Source organism: Tachysurus vachellii, chromosome 1 (assembly GCF_030014155.1).
Source record: "Tachysurus vachellii isolate PV-2020 chromosome 1, HZAU_Pvac_v1, whole genome shotgun sequence".
NCBI classification, from domain to species: Eukaryota; Metazoa; Chordata; class Actinopteri; order Siluriformes; family Bagridae; genus Tachysurus; species Tachysurus vachellii.
The window spans coordinates 39186399-39203810 of record NC_083460.1 but is presented as its reverse complement, the minus strand read 5'-3'; the positions used below and the strand labels follow the sequence as shown (position 1 = coordinate 39203810).

Here is a 17412-nt window from a genome sequence, read left to right as displayed (position 1 = left end):
AGATAGATAGATAGATAGATAGATAGATAGATAGATAGATACTCAAAATCTTTAAGAACACAATAGTTACCTTTAATCCAAGACAAGAAAATTCGATTTGTCATTTCAATTTCAATTCATTTCATTGACCAGGGACAGAACACCAGGCTTGCACATAGGACCATTTTTAAAAAAAAATGGTTCTAATGACCAAATACGGAACTCCTGGATTCTATAGAGAACTGTTTTATTGGGAAAAGGTTCTACTGGTCAAGTGCAGAACCCCAGGGTTCTACATAGAGACATTTTTGAGAAAAGGTTCTGTTGGCTGAGTATGGAACTCTGGGGTTCTATATGGAACCATTTTGGAAAACATGGAAAACATTTACGGCATTTGGCCGAAGCCCTTATCCAGAGCAACTTACATTTTGTCTCATGTTAAACAAATAAAGATTAAGGGCCTTGCTCAGGGGCCTGGCAGTGGCAGCTTGGTGACCGGCCCTAGGATTCAAACTCACAGCCTTTAGATTGGTAACCAAACACCTCAACCACTAAGCTACCACATGTGGTACCATAACTACTAAGACACCACATCTAGAAAAGATTCTATACATGAAGTACAGAATGCCAGGGTTCAACAGAGAGATGAGAAAAGGGTCTGTTGGCCAAGTAGGGAACTAATCGTAGAATTATTTATTTGAAAAAGGTACTGTTGGCTAAGTAGAGAACCTCAAGATTCTACTTTTTGTCATTTTTTTTTTGAGAAAAGGTTCTGTTGGACGAGTAAATGAACTCTGCCGTTCTATATGGAACCAATTTTAAAGAAAAATTTAACATCATTTGGCAGAAACCCATATCCCTTATCCAAAGCAACGTACGTATTATAACTTACACAACTGAGGAATTAAGGGCCTTGCCCAGGGGCCCAGAAGTAACATCCCGTAGGATTCAAACTCACAACCTTCCAATTGGTTGTCACCTTAAACACTTAGCAGCCACGTGTGGTATTAGAACCACTACGATAACACATCTGGGAAGGTTTCTGTTGGTAAAGTAGAGAACCCCAGGGTTCTACATAGAGCCATTTTTGAATAAAGGGTTCTATTTGCCAGGTACAGATCCCCTTTATACTGTATAATGCCTTTAGGAACCTCATTCTTTAGGAGTGTACTGTACCATTACACTGGTTAAGGTTCGACACATTTAGTACACAGCAACCAAAATGAGAAATCCAGCATATACCATTACTATTATAGAAGACTTAATCTCTATATACACTTATTTAATTCCATAACAATATTAGCTAAGCTAGCTAAAACAAACTGTCATGCTATCGTCTAATCTCTGACATGATTGGCCAATAGCTTTAATGACAACTTAATCTGGTGTAGATTTTTTTTATTTTTGATTCAGATTAACAGATTCACAAAAGGCTCAATGTCACAAACACTGAGTAAAAATGTTGTGCACAAATATTAGAGTAACAAAGTGAGACCTTTGCTCGTTTTCATCCACGTCTCCCGACTTCTGACGTCCGCAGTGGGATGCACAATCCCAGTCATCTCCTCCGACACCATGATGCTCTGTGAATTTAGGTATTTATGGATATTTAAATTAGCTTCAACGGGTAAAAAAAATGGAGAGATAATTATAGGGATTCATCAGTCATCTAATACACACTGGACTGTGTAGCATCGCATACGCACAAATACACACAGACACTCACACACACACAAACACACACACATGCATGTGTCTCAGGATAGAGCGAATTGTATTAACCCAGTTTATCCTGTAGCTAGCGGCAAGGTGAGACCCTATTAAAAAGTTGTGTAGATGACTAATGCCTGTTGCTCAGTGCACTGCAAATGAACAGATATTTCATCCACACACACACAAACACACACACTCACAAACTAACCAACTAATCTGAAGCTAAATCTCTTCACCGTTCCATCCAAAGAAATTAGAATTTATTTTTTTTAAAGCATTTTTTTTTTCATGTTTTAGAACAGAAGGTTTGGTGATTAGAAATGGTTAGTAGTAGATGAATCAAACTTACAAAGAACCATTCATTCATTCATCTTCTACCGCTTATCCGAACTACCTCGGGTCACGGGGAGCCTGTGCCTATCTCAGGCGTCATCGGGCATCAAGGCAGGATACACCCTGGACGGAGTGCCAACCCATCGCAGGGCACACACTCTCACACACACTCTCATTCACTCACACAATCACACACTAAGGGCAATTTTTCCAGAGATGCCAATCAACCTACCATGCATGTCTTTGGACCGGGGGAGGAAACCGGAGTACCCGGAGGAAACCCCCGAGGCACGGGGAGAACATGCAAAATCCACACACACAAGGCGGAGGCGGGAATCGAACCCCCAACCCTGGAGGTGTGAGGCGAACGTGCTAACCACTAAGCCACCGTGCCCCCTGGTTCTGAGTTCTATCTAAACTATACAAAGAACTGTTCAGGAAGCCTTTTATAAGAAGATACAGACCATTTATAAGGGCCTTTTTACACCTGATCACTTCGTGTGTTTTCTCTGATCCGATAGCTATCTGATTTGTTAAAACTGTTCCATTTACATCAGGCCACATAAACGCGTCTCGGCGAATCGGATATCGATCCGATCTTTCTACTCCCGCCCAAAATGCAAATATATTTGACCTCATTTCCGGGGTAATTGAAATGGAACACACTTTGGTGTATGCAGTTTTCAGAACGCAATCAAAAAGAAGACGAAAAAACTCATTAAGACGGTTATGCTACAAAAAACAGCATTTACTGTCTGCTGCATTTTCGCTGGCGGCAGCAGCGCATTTTAAGACCCAACGAGACACCTGGGTGAAAGATCACCTGCGAGTGACGTACCTCCGTTTGGGAGGAGTACAGCGCTGACGTATGTGGCTTGAACAACCACATTCATTTACACCTGTCCAGTTTCATCTGAAATGCGTCCCAGACCACCTCCTGAAGCGGTTTGTACCATCGGATTTATATCCGTCTCGAAAACGTTTCAAAGGGCATTTAGACCTGGTCTTTTTACCATCGGATAGCTATCTGATCACAGAAAACGCATGAAGTGACCAGGTGTAAAAAGCCCCTAAGATGCAGAGTGTGATATGGTTCTGGGTTCAACTATCCAGAAAAACATTCAGGAACCTTTTTATAAGAAGATATACACCATATACTGGAGGCACAGGGTGGTACAGTTCTGTTCTGGAACATTTTTATAATAAGGTACACAACATATAAACTGTGCACTGTGTGGTACGGTTCTGAGTTCTATCTATCTTTAACCATCCAAACAAGAAAGAACTCTTCAGGAACCCCTTTATAATAAGGTTACCACCATAGGATGCATGGTATGGTGCACTTGGGGTCAGACTGTAAGATTTGTATTAACTCACTCACTCACTCAATTTCTACCGCTTATCCGAACTACCTCGGGCATCAAGGCAGGATACACCCTTGACGGAGTGCCAACCCATCGCAGGGCACACACACACTCTCATTCACTCACGCAATCACACACTACGGACAATTTTCCAGAGATGCCAATCAACCTACCATGCATGTCTTTGGACTGGGGGAGGAAACCGGAGTACCCGGAGGAAACCCCCGAGGCACGGGGAGAACATGCAAACTCCACACACACAAGGCGGAGGTGGGAATCGAACCCCCAACCCTGGAGGTGTGAGGCGAATGTGCTAACCACTAAGCCACCGTGCCCCCAGATTTGTATTTAGAGCATCTTAAATCGCAAGTACAAGAGAGCCAGTGATTTAGGAAACCTAATCTGGAAACTGTAACATAATCCATTGCTCTCTGAAAGCTGTCAGGGGGACCGACTGGGGTCCGCTTTCCATTTCTAACCACAGACATGAGACACAAGCGTCACATTTACAACTGATCTTCAACCTCCAGACACTCGAGCAGGCCCTTGAGTCGTTTTTCTTCTGTAGGTTTTTATTACACAGTTCTGAACAATCAGGTTTAAAGCCATTATCAAGTTTTAACCCTGTTATCTGTATGAACGCAGCTGAGAGCTCATTAGCACGAGAACATCACAGGCTTCATGGTGGACATGTATGCATAGAGGAAATGACCTGATGAATAATTCATATTTCAGCACTCCACACTATCCGTCTTTGTTGTTCTCGTCTTTTATTTATCTATTTATGTATTTTTTCTAAGCAGGTTAAACCCATCATGAATGCAAACACTGCCACATCGGAACTACTTTTTTTTTAAAAAGAAGACTTGAACGATTAGTTAAAACAGGACATAGATTATTCATTTTATTCGAATGTAGCTAGCTAGTTGATTATATTTAGTGAGAGGGGAATCCTTTACCAGCTGTTAGCTCACCTTTCAGCTGTTATTATCATCATGTACTGTAAACACATGAACGTTTCTCGCCCTGAGCAGGAAACACGTTTGCTTAGGGAACACCGGTCGGCCTGTGATTGCTATCAAGGTCAGCAAACAGTATCTATTTTTAAAATCACTGGCCGATGTTGTGTCCTAAACGCACAGAGTGTTCCAAAAACACAGGTTGTGTCCTAAACGCACAGGTTGTGTCCTAAACGCACAGGTTGTGTCCTAAATGCACAGAGTGTGTCCTAAACGCACAGGTTGTGTCCTAAACGCATAGGTTATGTCCTAAACACACAGGGTGTGTCCTAAACACACAGGTTGTGTTCTAAATGCACAGGGTGTGTCCTATATTCATGGTGTGTGTCCTAAACGCACATGGTGTGTCCTAAATGCACAAGGTGTGTACTAAACGCACAGGGTATGTCCTGAACTCACAGTGTCAATCCTATATCCACCGTTTGTGTCCTAAACTCACAGTGTATGTCCATGGGGTGTGTCCTAAACGTAGCTGTGACAAAACCTTTTCTATTGTAAATGCATAGGGTGTGTCCTAAACTTACGGGGTGGATCCTAATGCATGGGGTGTGTCCCAAACACATAGGCATGCATATTCATGCATCCGTTCTTGCATTTTAAATGAGATCCGTCGGATCGTTCTGAGGATATGGATGGTTTATTTGCGTTGTTGGATCACAACATTCAACTTCCTGTGAGCTGTTTAAGAGCGGCTTGAAGACAGCGAGGCTTTTTTTTTTTTGCCTGATCTCTGCAGTTGTGCCACAACATGGAAATTCCCACTTCACTGCACAGAGCCTCAAGCTGTTTAAAAACAAAACACCGCTGCTTTCCCTCTCCTCCTCCTTCTTATCTCTCTTTCTTCCTTTCTGTCCCATTTCCTGTTGTCAGACGCTCAGATGTAGTTGTACGTTCACTGTGTTTAAGAGAAGAATTCTTTTGTCTTCTTTTGTGATTTTCACCACTTTGGATGTTTTTTTACTGCTCAAGGAGACAGAAGGTTTTATCTATTTTGTCTCTTCATCTGTCTTTTCAGACTCTCTGCCTCCATCTCTCTGTATCACTCTCTGTCTGTCTGTCACTCTATATCTCGTTCAGTTTCTCTCTCTCTCTCTCTTTCTCTCTCTCTCTCTCTCTCTCTCTCTCTCTCTCTCTCTAGCTCTCTCTAGCTCTCATTTTATGTCTCCCTCCCTTGATGTCTTTCTCTTATTCTCTCTCTTTCCATCTTGTTCTCTTTGTCTCCTTCTGCCTGTTTCTCTCTTGGTGTCTATTACTCACGTTTTCTCTCTTTCAGATTTTCTCTTTCTCCATCACTCTGATGGTGGTTCTCTGTCTCTCTCACTTCATCTCTTTCTCTTTCATCTCATCCATGGTCTATGGACTGGAGGGTGGTGTGGTGTGTATGCATATCTTTAAAGCACCTTAAGCCTAGAGCTATAGGGGCCATTCAGCTGCCCCCACACACACACACACACACAGAAGGTTTAAACTATTTTGTCTCTCCATCTCTCTCTCTGCCTCTCCCCCTCTCTATATCACTGTCTGTCTTTATATCTCTATATCTCTCTGTCGGTTTGTCACTGCCAACCCCCCCCCCCCCCCCTTCTCTTTCTCTCTCAATGTGGACGCACAGATATTCTGTGCATCTATATATAAACATCCTTACAAATGTGCTGCACTGTGGCTCAGATGTATGCATTTTCCCATACTCATATTTTGTGTGTGTGTGTGTGTGTCAGTGTGTTGGTGGGTGTGTGTGAGTGTGTGTGGTGAAAGAATAGAACAGACATGAGCCACTGACAACTGAAAGAACTTCAGAGGTTGCTGTGTCAGTACTTGGCATCATGGGACATTGTTGTAATTTGATGTCCACACACACACACACACACACACACACACACACACACACACATACACACACACCTACAAGCTGAAGCACTTGTCTTTATCTGTATTGACACAACAACCCCGAGTTGTAGGCTTGGGTTTCAGAGTAGTGGATACTGTAATCTGATTTAAAAAAACTCAACACCACTCTCTCTCTCTCTCTCTCTCTCTCTCTCTCTCTCTCTCTCTCTCTTTCAGTTCAATTCATTTGAGCATTATTGACATGACAAATTGTACAATAAACCTGAACAGAATACTAATAGACTAATATTGTCTATGGGCTATGAGTGATGTGTGTGTGTGTGTGTGTGTGTGTGTGTGTGCCCACTAATTTGTTTTTGCTTGTTAGTTTCTGCTTATTAGTTAATTTATTTTTTTTAAAAAGTTACTTTTTTAAGTTAGTTTAGCTTTCACACACTAGTTTGCTTTTCTTTGCTAGCTTCGTTGCTAGCTTCGTTTCTTGCTAGTTTACTTGTTCGTTATCCTTTTGCTACTTTAGCATTTGCTTTGACTCACTAGTTTGCCTTAGCTTGTTAGATTAGCTGTCACTTTTTGCTTTAGCTTTTGGAGATTCGTTTGCAGCTTTTGCCTGTTTGCTACTCGGTGAACAGACATTAATGAGATCTTTGCATTAGAGGATGAGACATGACTTCAACCACTTATAGAGTAAGATTAGCATTGGAGTTTCTCTGGAGACAGAATGCAAGCATCTGTAAGCTAGTAGCTAATTAGCACTGTTTGCATATTAATACATGTTAGAGAGACTTTGGCTAATGCTGTTTTCTTCAGCGTGTTGAGGTTTGGTAGTGTTTGTGCTACGCTGTCCTTGAGCTGCGAGTCTCCATGGCAGAGAGGCTGTAATGTGGAGGTTGATAAAGCTTTCAGTGAATATCTCCAAAGAGCTGCAGCATGATGAAAGGCTTTAATACAGCGCGCTGTCAGGACAAAAACAGAGAAGCTGCGTCTCAATCCACTGCAGTTCGGCTGCCTCAGCTTTCTGAATTGATAACACTGACAGCATTGTTTTTCTGTCTTTCTGCTGACTCACTGGGCTTTGTTTCCCTGCTGTCCATTCTCTCTTCTACTTTCTTCCCTCGCTTTCAGGAAAAGTTTCTAAAAGTTCAAGAAAACACTATGTAAAGTTTTTTAGGTGTTCATTCGACAGGACAAAGCACTATTCTCTACTCTCTCTCTCTCTCTCTCTCTCTCTCTCTTTCTCTCTCTCTCTCTCTACTCTCTTTGCTTTTACACATTTGGTTTACTTTTGCTGGGATCTTTTGTTTGCTAGCATCTGTTTTACTGTTTTACATTTTTATTTCTTTCTTTGTTCCTCTCTCCCTCCCATCCTTCCTTCCTTCCTTCCTTCCTTCCTTCCTTCCTTCTTTCCCTCCTTCCTTCCTCCCTTCCTTCCTTCCTTCCTTCCTTCCTTCTTTCTCTCCATCCCTCCCTCCCTCCCTTCTTTCCCTCCTTCCTTCCTCCCTCCCTTCCTTCCTTCCTTCCTTCCTTCCTTCCTTCCTCCCTCCCTTCTTTCCCTCCTTCCTTCCTCCCTCCCTTCGTTCCTTCCTTCCTTCCTTCTTTCTCTCCCTCCCTCCCTCCCTCCCTCCCTTCTTTCCCACCCTCGCTCCCTCCCTTCTTTCCCTCCCTCCCTCTCTCCCTTCCTTCCTTCCTTCCTTCCTTCCTTCCTTCCTTCCTTCCTTCCCTCCCTCCCTCTCTCCCTTCCTTCCTTCCTTCCTTCCTTGCTTCCTTCCTTCCTTCCTTCCTTCTTTCTTTCCCTTCCTTCCTTCCATCCTTCCTTCATTCCCTCCCTCCCTATATTCCTCCCTCTCTCTCTCCCTTCCTTCCTTCCTTCCTTCCTTCCTTCTTTCCGTCCCTCCCTCACTCCCTTCCTTCCTTCCCTCCTTCCTTCCTTCCTTCCTTCCTTCCCTTCCTCTCTGCCTTACTTCTGTCCTTAACATTTCCTCAGAGCAAAACATTTACCTTGACAGTAACTAACATGAAGAATGTAACTAATCCATATTATATCCAACACAATTTTCCCCCTAAACAGATCTCATTGTATTCCTCTCAGCTCTACTTCTGTCAGCCAGACACTAAATGTCCTCACCTTCAAAAACACCTTTTTGTGTGTGCATCTTTTGCAGTCTTGCTCTGCATCCTGATAAGATCCAGGTGGCCACAGGTCAGGTGGGAAAAGATCCGTACATCTGTGTGTGGGACTCGTACTCGCTGACCACCGTATCCATCCTAAGAGATGTGCACACACACGGTGTGGCCTGTTTGGCTTTTGACGCTGACGGACAGGTGAGTGTGTGGGGGTTTAAGAGACGTGACCTGATTGTAGTGGCACTCGTATCAGAATAATGGTCTGTTTTTAAAGCCTGGTCAAGTGCTCAATAATGGATTGTGGGATTAATTCAGCTCTTGTTGTGACTGTTTGTAATACTCTGCCTTCTTTTTCTGTTTAGCGCTTGGTGTCTGTTGGCCTAGATGCCAAAAACACAGTGTGTGTGTGGGACTGGAAAAAGGGGCGTGTCCTGGCCACCGCCACAGGGCATTCTGACAGGGTGAGTGTGTGACTTGATGAGATGCTTTTGTACAAAAACTGTTGGTGAAACTTTAAAGGTGAGCAACATTCATCTGTAACTTAAGGATTTTATCTTAATCCATTGCATCGATGAATGGAAATCATCTTATGGGACATTTTCGATTAGTATAAACAAATTTTATATCAGACTTGCGATAATACTATAATTCACGAGTCAGGACTCTCTTGGCTTTGGGTATGTGATAGCGTAGTGATTAAGGTGTTTCACTACTGAATGGAAGGTCATGGGTTCGAATCTGGCCCTTTACCCTCAATTGTATAAAATGAGATAAAAGTGTAAGTCACTCTTGATAAGGGCATCTACCAAATGCTGTAAATGTAAATAACACCTTCAAACTTTAGATGTTTATGAACAAGCAATCAGGGCATCACTGAGGGCAGAAATGGGTTTGATATCACTGTTTACTTTGGAAATAAAACATTTGTTTGGAAAGAAATTAATTGTTTTTTGTATTTCTAAAACTTGAATATATGCCTTTAGTAGGCTATGGACAAACTCTTAAAGTTCTGAGTGTCATATCAGAATCAGAATACCTTATTAATCTCTATGGGGAAATTGGGTTTATTACTGCAGGTCCAAGTCACCAAATAACACTACAAAAGACATAAATACGTGTATATCGTCGCTGTGAGGTGGAATCCTCGTATCTCCAAAACCGTTATTTTTCAGGAAATTAAAAAAACGCCGTACCTTATCTGCAGTGCACAGGGTTTAGTCCGCGTTGCAGTGGATTGTCTTGCGCTAAATTCCTGTCCTCAGACGAGCACCAGAACTAGCGGGGGTCAAGATTTTTTTTTCTTTGAGCCCAGTGTTTTGAAGACATTTACCTCAGAAGACGTGTTGATTCGTTGCGACTCTTCTTGAGGAGAAATATGCCGCGAAGCTCTCCCGCGGAGTGAGGAAGAGGTGGACAGTTGAAGTGTCCAATGGAGTTATGAGATTTGCACTCAAGCTATTTTCAAGACTTTAGATTGGTTAATAACTTGTAAAAATAACAGACCCACGTGGGGACTGACCAATAGCATCGATATGTGAAAAAATATGAAATTGACCAAATTTGGACATGCGAGGTTTCCGCCCGACAGCGATGATATATATATATATATATATACAATATGTATTTATCACTTATGTTAAAGCAGCAGTAAAGCAGGGAACTGCTGTGCCTTGCAGCCTGAGTTACTTTCAAACCTTTGAAAAAATAAATAAACAACACATTTTGCCAATCAGTTTTCAGTTTTCTGTTTGTATATATACTGTATATATATATATATAATAGTATATTGTTGCACAGTGAGATCAGTGAGATATGTTGTACAGTGGAATTATACAGTCCGGTGTCGCTCTTAGTTGAATGAGTCTTCGACTGAACATACTCCTGTATCCGTCCATCCTCAGGAATCGTCCTGCAGATATTGATGGACCTCAGCCTTTTCCGAAAGTAGAGGCAGCTCTGGCCCCTTCTTGTAGACTGCTTCACAGTTCTTAGTCCAGTCCAGTTTATTATACATTTGATCTCCCAGGTATTTGTAATCCTCCACCATGTCCACAGAGTCCCCATGGATGGAAACAGGGATCATAGGTGCCTTAGTCCTCCTTAGGTCGACCACTAGCTCCTATATTGATATGTACTACTGTAGATATATGATATGTATAATATGATATGAGCTTCATATTAACTACCACAGTGGAGTGAGACATGACAAAGACATTCAATGGACAATTTACATGGACCCAACAAAACAGGTGCAAACTCTAGTTATTGGCCTCTGGAGAAAAGACTTACTTAAGATGAAGACCAAATATAAAAATCTTTTTGCTATATATATATATATAAGTGTTTCTATCCTTAAAGATACTGTTACACAGGACAATGGTGGCTCAAGTGGTTAAGGCTCTGGGTTGTTGATTGGAGGATCAGGGGTCAAGCTGGGCCCTTGAGCAAGGCCCTTAACCTGCACTCCGACCCTATCCTCGTCATTTGGGATGTGTGTCAAGCTGTGCGTCAAGCTTTGCGCTTTTACATGAGAGAGCCTTCATTTTGTTGTATAGTTGTGCAATGACAAACAAACAAAAATGTGAAGCAAGAAGCATAAATGTAAACACTAGCTAGAAATCAGCTGCAGACTACGAGCAAGATGAAACAACAAAAGCATGACAACGAAACATACAGAAAATAAGATTTAATTAGCTCACCGAGTCACAGGCTTATTTAATTTTTGTATAGCACTTTTAACAATAGACATTGTCTCAAAGCAGCTTTACAGAAGCATAGATAAATAAACAACACATTTTGACCAATCAGAATCAAGAACTCAGATCATGTGGCATAGTGTATTAAAATGTTTTCTGTTTTTTTATATATATATATATATATATATATATATATATATATATATATATATATATATATATATATATATATAAATGGTATATTGTTGCACAGTGAGATATGTTGTACAGTGGAATTATAAGGTCCAGTGTCAGACTTAGTTGAATGAGTCTTCGACTGAACATAATCCTGTATCCGTCCATCATGGAGTGGGTGGAAGATGTCTGCGATGGCCAGTAGCTTAGACATCCTTCTTTCTGACACTACTGTCAGAGAGTCCAGCTCCACCCCCACAGCATCACCGGCCTTACTGATGAGTCTGTTCAGTCTGTTGGCATCAGCTACCTTCATGCCGCTGTCCCAGAATGAAAGCAAAAAAAGACAGCACTGGCTACCACAGACTATTAGAACATCTTCAGCATCGTCCTGCAGATGTTGAAGGACCTCAGCCTCCCCGAAAGTAGAGGCAGCTCTGGCCCCCTTATGTAGGTTAGAATGAGCACAATGTAACACATTAGCAAACACACCCTCTTATTATCTGTATATTTATTTATTTTTTTCGTCTCTCTCTCTCTCTCTCTCTCTCTCTCTCTCTCTCTCTCTCTCTCCTTATTTTTCTCAGCTTTGTACAACTAAAACCAGATCAGCGTGCCATCAGATGAAGCTTAGTCCCTAAGGCTCTGGGATCTCTCAGATGATTTGATATGATTGTGTGATTGTGTGATTGTGTGTTGTCTTTTAAAGAAAAGCTATATAAAGATATGATGTTTCTGATGTCTGATCTAACACTCTGTCTAACCAGAGCTATTTCCTGTGCTTTTTGTTGTTGTTAGATCTTTGATATTTCATGGGATCCCTTCCTGCCACACAGGCTGGTGAGCTGCGGAGTGAAACACATTAAAGTGAGTGAAGCTTGCTTTTCCTTTTCCAGTGAAAATGTTTAAAAAGCCTAAAAAAACAGACACATACACACACATTCATGGAAGGAAATTTAGCATGCCTTATTGTCTACTTAGCGTATATCATCCTCTGTAGAATTTCTAGCTTCGCCTCAGGCTCGGTGTTTGTTCCGTCTCTCTCTCCATGAGAAAGCGATTACGGATGAGTGAGGCTGACAGATAAAGTCGTATTGGACTAATTAAATTGTCACTCCTGTCCGTTTAAGATAAGGATTCGTAAAAGCGTCAGGTGAACCGTTTTGTCAGGACGTTTTTCAGCGCTGATAACTTCAAGCTGCATGTGAAGTTGTTTCACTTACACCATGATAGAATTGTAATGAAATAATTCTTTCTTCGTTCCAGTTCTGGACGTTATGTGGCAATGCACTGACACCAAAACGAGGGATCTTTGGGAAGACTGGAGACCTGCAGACCATCCTGTGTTTGGCGACAGCGAAGGAAGAGGTGACGTACTCGGGCGCGTTGAACGGAGACATCTACGTGTGGAAGGGACTAAACCTGGTGCGGACCGTGCAGGCGGCTCATGGGGTGCGTGGATTACATGGTTCCTGTCTGTAAATCTGGTGTGAAGATATTCTGTAATGAGCAAAAAAAGTTGCATCATTAATATTACTCTGGGCCTAAAAAAAGTGTCCTTTAACCTCCCAAACTGTAACTAATTAAATAGCTGTAAATAATAATAATAATTAAAGTAAATCATTCATTCATTCATTCATTCATTCATCTTCTACCGCTTATCTGAACTACCTCGGGTCACGGGGAGCCTGTGCCTATCTCAGGCGTCATTGGGCATCAAGGCAGGATACACCCTGGATGGAGTGCCAACCCATCACAGGGCACACACACACTCATTCACTCACACAATCGGGACAATTTTTCCAGAGATGCCAATCAACCTACCATGCATGTCTTTGGACCGGGGGAGGAAACCGGAGTACCCGGAGGAAACCCCCGAGGCACAGGGAGAACATGAAAACTCCACACACACAAGGCGGAGGCGGGAATCGAACCCTCAACCTTGGAGGTGTGAGGCGATCGTGCTAACCACTAAGCCACCGTGCCCCCTTAAAGTAAATCAATTATTTAATAATTTATTCCTTCTACTAAACTTTGAATGAAATGCACAACCATGGTAACAAATCTAGGATAATTTATTTTTTTCAAATTTTTTTTACGTGTTTAACATCAGTTCTCGAATCTGATTGGTCAGAATATTTAAATATGTTATTGCTTTAATAGCAACTATTCTCAAGGACTTGATCGAGACTTGGAGATCATTTAGGTTGTTTAAATCTAATAAACAGACTTAAAAATGTTAGAGACATTTGTTATGCAGAATTATGTAAAGAGACATTTGTGTAACATGTATGGAAGGAGTCTCCAGTGTCAGGGTTTTGTAGTGATTATGTTTCATGCTCGAGAGAGAGAGAGAGAGAGAGAGAGAGAGAGAGAGAGAGAGAGAAAGAGATATTGATGGAATAAACATTTAAATGCTGCTATAATGTAAGCGAGAACAGGAACTTCACAACCATTCCAAAATGATAAATGTAGCTATAAATGGATAAACGTATATTTTTTTTCATATCGTCGCTGTCAGGCGGAATCCTCGTATCTCCAAAACCGTTATTTTTCAGGAAATTAAAAAAACGCCGTACCTTATCTGCAGTGCACAGGGTTTAGTCCACGTTGCAGTGGATTGTCTTGCGCTAAATTCCTGTCCTCAGACGAGCACCAGAACTAGCGGGGGTCAAGATTTTTTTTCTTTGAGCCCAGTGTTTTGAAGACATTTACCTCAGAAGACGTGTTGATTCGTTGCGACTCTTCTTGAGGAGAAATATGCCGTGAAGCTCTCCCGCGGAGTGAGGAAGAGGTGGACAGTTGAAGTGTCCAATGGAGTTATGAGATTTGTGCTCAAGCTATTTTCAAGACTTTAGATTGGTTAATAACTTGTAAAAATAACAGACCCACGTGGGGACTGACCAATAGCATTGATATGTGAAAAAATATGAAAATGACCAAATTTGGACATACGAGGTTTCCGCCTGACAACGACGATATGTTTTTTAATGAATAAACGGTGAGATGGTACACTGCTGTGGTGTGAGAGAAACAAAACCCCGTCAGGTCACAACACTGATGATTACTTTCCTTTTTTAGTAAAAAGCAGCATGCATTTCATCATCACTTCTTTAAAATTCAGCTCAAATTTATTCTTATTATTTGTATTAATAGAATCTAAGCAGAAATTGCTTCTAGAGCGTTTACAGAGCAGTGTGATCTGGATAGATGGTTGGGAAGTCGTGGCCTAATGGTTAGAGAGTTTGACTCCTAACCCTAAGGTTGTGTGTTCGAATCTCGGGCCGGCCACGACTGAGGTGCCCTTGAGCAAGGCACCGAACCCCCCAACTGCTCTCTGGGCGCCGCAGTATAAATGGCTGCCCACTGCTCCGGTTGTGTGTTGACGGTGTGTGTGTGTTCACTGCTGTGTGTGCACTTTGGATGAGTTAAACGCAGAGAACAAATTCTGAGTATGGGTCAGTTTACTTAGCCGTATGTCACGTCACTGTTCACTGTTCACTGTTCCTCACGTTTCACTAACGTCTCGTGTTGGTCGGGAATCTGACCAGCGTATCATCTACAAAAACTGACTAAACCCCCTAAAGTACTGATGATCTAAATTATACTGCGGGTGTGTTTACTGCCAGGATTTATAATATAGAGTGCTTAAAGCGAGTACTGTGCTGTCTGCCAAATATCTCCAATAAATTCCGAACCCTTTCTGTATATTGCTGATCCGGCAGCTCGAAGCCCAAATCCCTAAACGTTTTCTCTCTATTTCACCGGTGCTTTTAATCTTGTTAATCCTTCAAAGCTTCGACTGAACTGCACCAATGCAGTTGAAAGTCTCAGCAGTGATGTGGTGCGGATGTAAGAATTAAATGTACACGTTAATGCAGAGTTGTGTGAAGATGTGAAGTGTGTGAAGATCTTAAGAGCTTTCTTGTGCCTTCTCAGATGCTTTCAGGATTTGTCATATCATCATCTCTCATATCAATAGAGCTTTTCAGACTGAGGTTATTCCCGGGATATTGTCCTTCTAAACCCTACTTTTAACCCGGGTAGAGAAACGTTTCACACTTGAGTGATTTAGAAGTGGGGATAGTACGGATTTTTACCCGGGGTTATGAAACTCTGCTTTTACTGTGTTAACCTCACATCACAGTACCATTTTTTTAGGGCTCAGGTGATTAAGGATCTGGGTTGTTGATTGGAAGGTCGGAATTCAAGCCCTAGCACTTCTAAGTTGCCTCTGTTGGTGAAACTTGGTGGACCTGGGATTTAAACTTATGACCTTCTGATTGGTAGTCCAACACCTTAAACACAAAGCTACCACATTCCCCTGTGCTCTAATGGATGTGTGGTTATAATATGTGGAATGTGGTAGCTTAGTGGTTAAGGTGTTGGACTACCAATCGGAAGGTCATGAGTTTAAATCCAAGGTCGACCAAGCTTCCAACTGCTGGGCCCCTGAGCATGGCCCTTAACTCTTAATTGCACATTTGTATAAAAATGTAAGTCACTCTGGATAAGAGTGTGTGCTGTAAATGATAATAAAGGCTTTTATTATGTAAAGTATTAGATTATGAATAGCCGGCATTTTGACTCAGGATACTCAGGATTCCGTTCAGATGGAGTACAATGACCTAAAATAGTTAAGAATATTTTAAATAGATAGAACGATTTCTGTTAGACTGTTGGTTTGTTTTTATTGTTTTTTTCTCTAGGCCGGGATCTTCAGCATGCACTCGTGTGAGGAAGGTTTTGCCACCGGGGGACGAGACGGCTGCGTGAGACTGTGGGACATCGATTTTAAACCCATCACTAAGATTGACCTCAGGGATGCTGAGCAGGGATATAAGGGTAAACTCAGTAGTATACAGTCTGTTGTGTATTGATTATTGTCCTGCACTCGACTCTGTTACCAGCTCTACTGTAGAGTGGATTGACAATTAATACTTCAATTGACTTTCTAAATGTTCCAAAAATAATCTGATAGTTTATTACAGTTATTACAATTATTACACTTTAACATTGACGACTTTCTTCCGTCCGATTCGAACGTGTACACCTTAAACATCAACAGGAAGTTGGAGTAAACGGATTGATGAGTCTCAGACATTTATACATTTAACAACCTAAAAATCAGAAGCAAAGAAAAAAATTATATATTTAATATATATATATAAATAAATATCAGAAATAATAAATAAATAAATATATATAAATAATTCTATAAATAAATAGAAATATATATCAGGAATAAAAAAACGCCATGCCCATTTTACCCACTGTAAACAAAAGGTAAAGTTTAAGAAACAAAAAATGGAGCTGAAAAAAAGACAAAGAGAATGAGGCAGTATTTCTTATAAAATAAGTCTGGTTTAATTCTTTTCTAAATAAAACATTTCTTTTTTTGTTTCTTTATTTGTTACTGGATTTTGTAATGTTCCAGTGTTAGAAATAAAATTCAAGTATTAAAAAAAATTAAGAATGCAAATAAAAAAAATTCTAATTACATAATTAAAAATAGAATTAATTCAGATTCAATTATTCAAATTATTTAACAAATTCATTTGTTAATTCACTGATATTTAATATTCATTTATTTAGTAATGTAATGTTCCAGTGTTAGAAATAAAATTTAAGTATTAAAAAAAGTAAATTTCATACTGTAAAAAAAAAACAATTAATAAAAAATCATTTAATTAAGAAACTAATTTGTTTATTAATTAATATTTTATATAAATAGTAAATGTTCATATAAAAATCCAATTGTAACCGGACGATGTGCGTTTACTAAACTATTCAATCCCAGGTGACTTTTTCTTGCCACGACAGAATATGGATTGGTTTTGAAAAAAGAAAGAAAGAAGCCGGCCTTGTTTTTCTGTGTCTGTTACACTTACTCATCTTCTACCGCTTATCCGAACTACCTCGGGTCACGGGGACCCTGTGCCTATCTCAGGCGTCATCAGGCATCAAGGCAGGATTCACCCTGGACGGAGTGCCAACCCATCGCAGGGCACTGTTACACTTACTGATTACTGTAAATTGAAGAGATGGATGCTCACACATCACTTTCCTGTTGTTTCTCATTAACCTGAAATCTAAAAACGCAGAAGCATGTATTTTATACACAGGTTACACCGGCATGCTGTATATTGAGTGTGCATGGAGTAA

General features: G+C 40.9%; 1 protein-coding gene across 2 annotated transcripts in view; it reads left to right on the top strand.

Moving 5' to 3' along the window:
- The window catches only part of eml6 (EMAP like 6), a 63599-nt gene that overhangs the window by 3114 nt on the left and 43073 nt on the right, over nt 1-17412 (top strand). For both annotated transcript variants that reach the window (XM_060879762.1, XM_060879006.1), the window contains exons 3-7: nt 8416-8575; nt 8740-8838; nt 12046-12114; nt 12514-12699; nt 15957-16092. In XM_060879762.1, coding sequence (XP_060735745.1) covers nt 8416-8575; nt 8740-8838; nt 12046-12114; nt 12514-12699; nt 15957-16092 — 650 coding nt within the window. The remainder of the gene's footprint in view (nt 1-8415; nt 8576-8739; nt 8839-12045; nt 12115-12513; nt 12700-15956; nt 16093-17412) is intronic.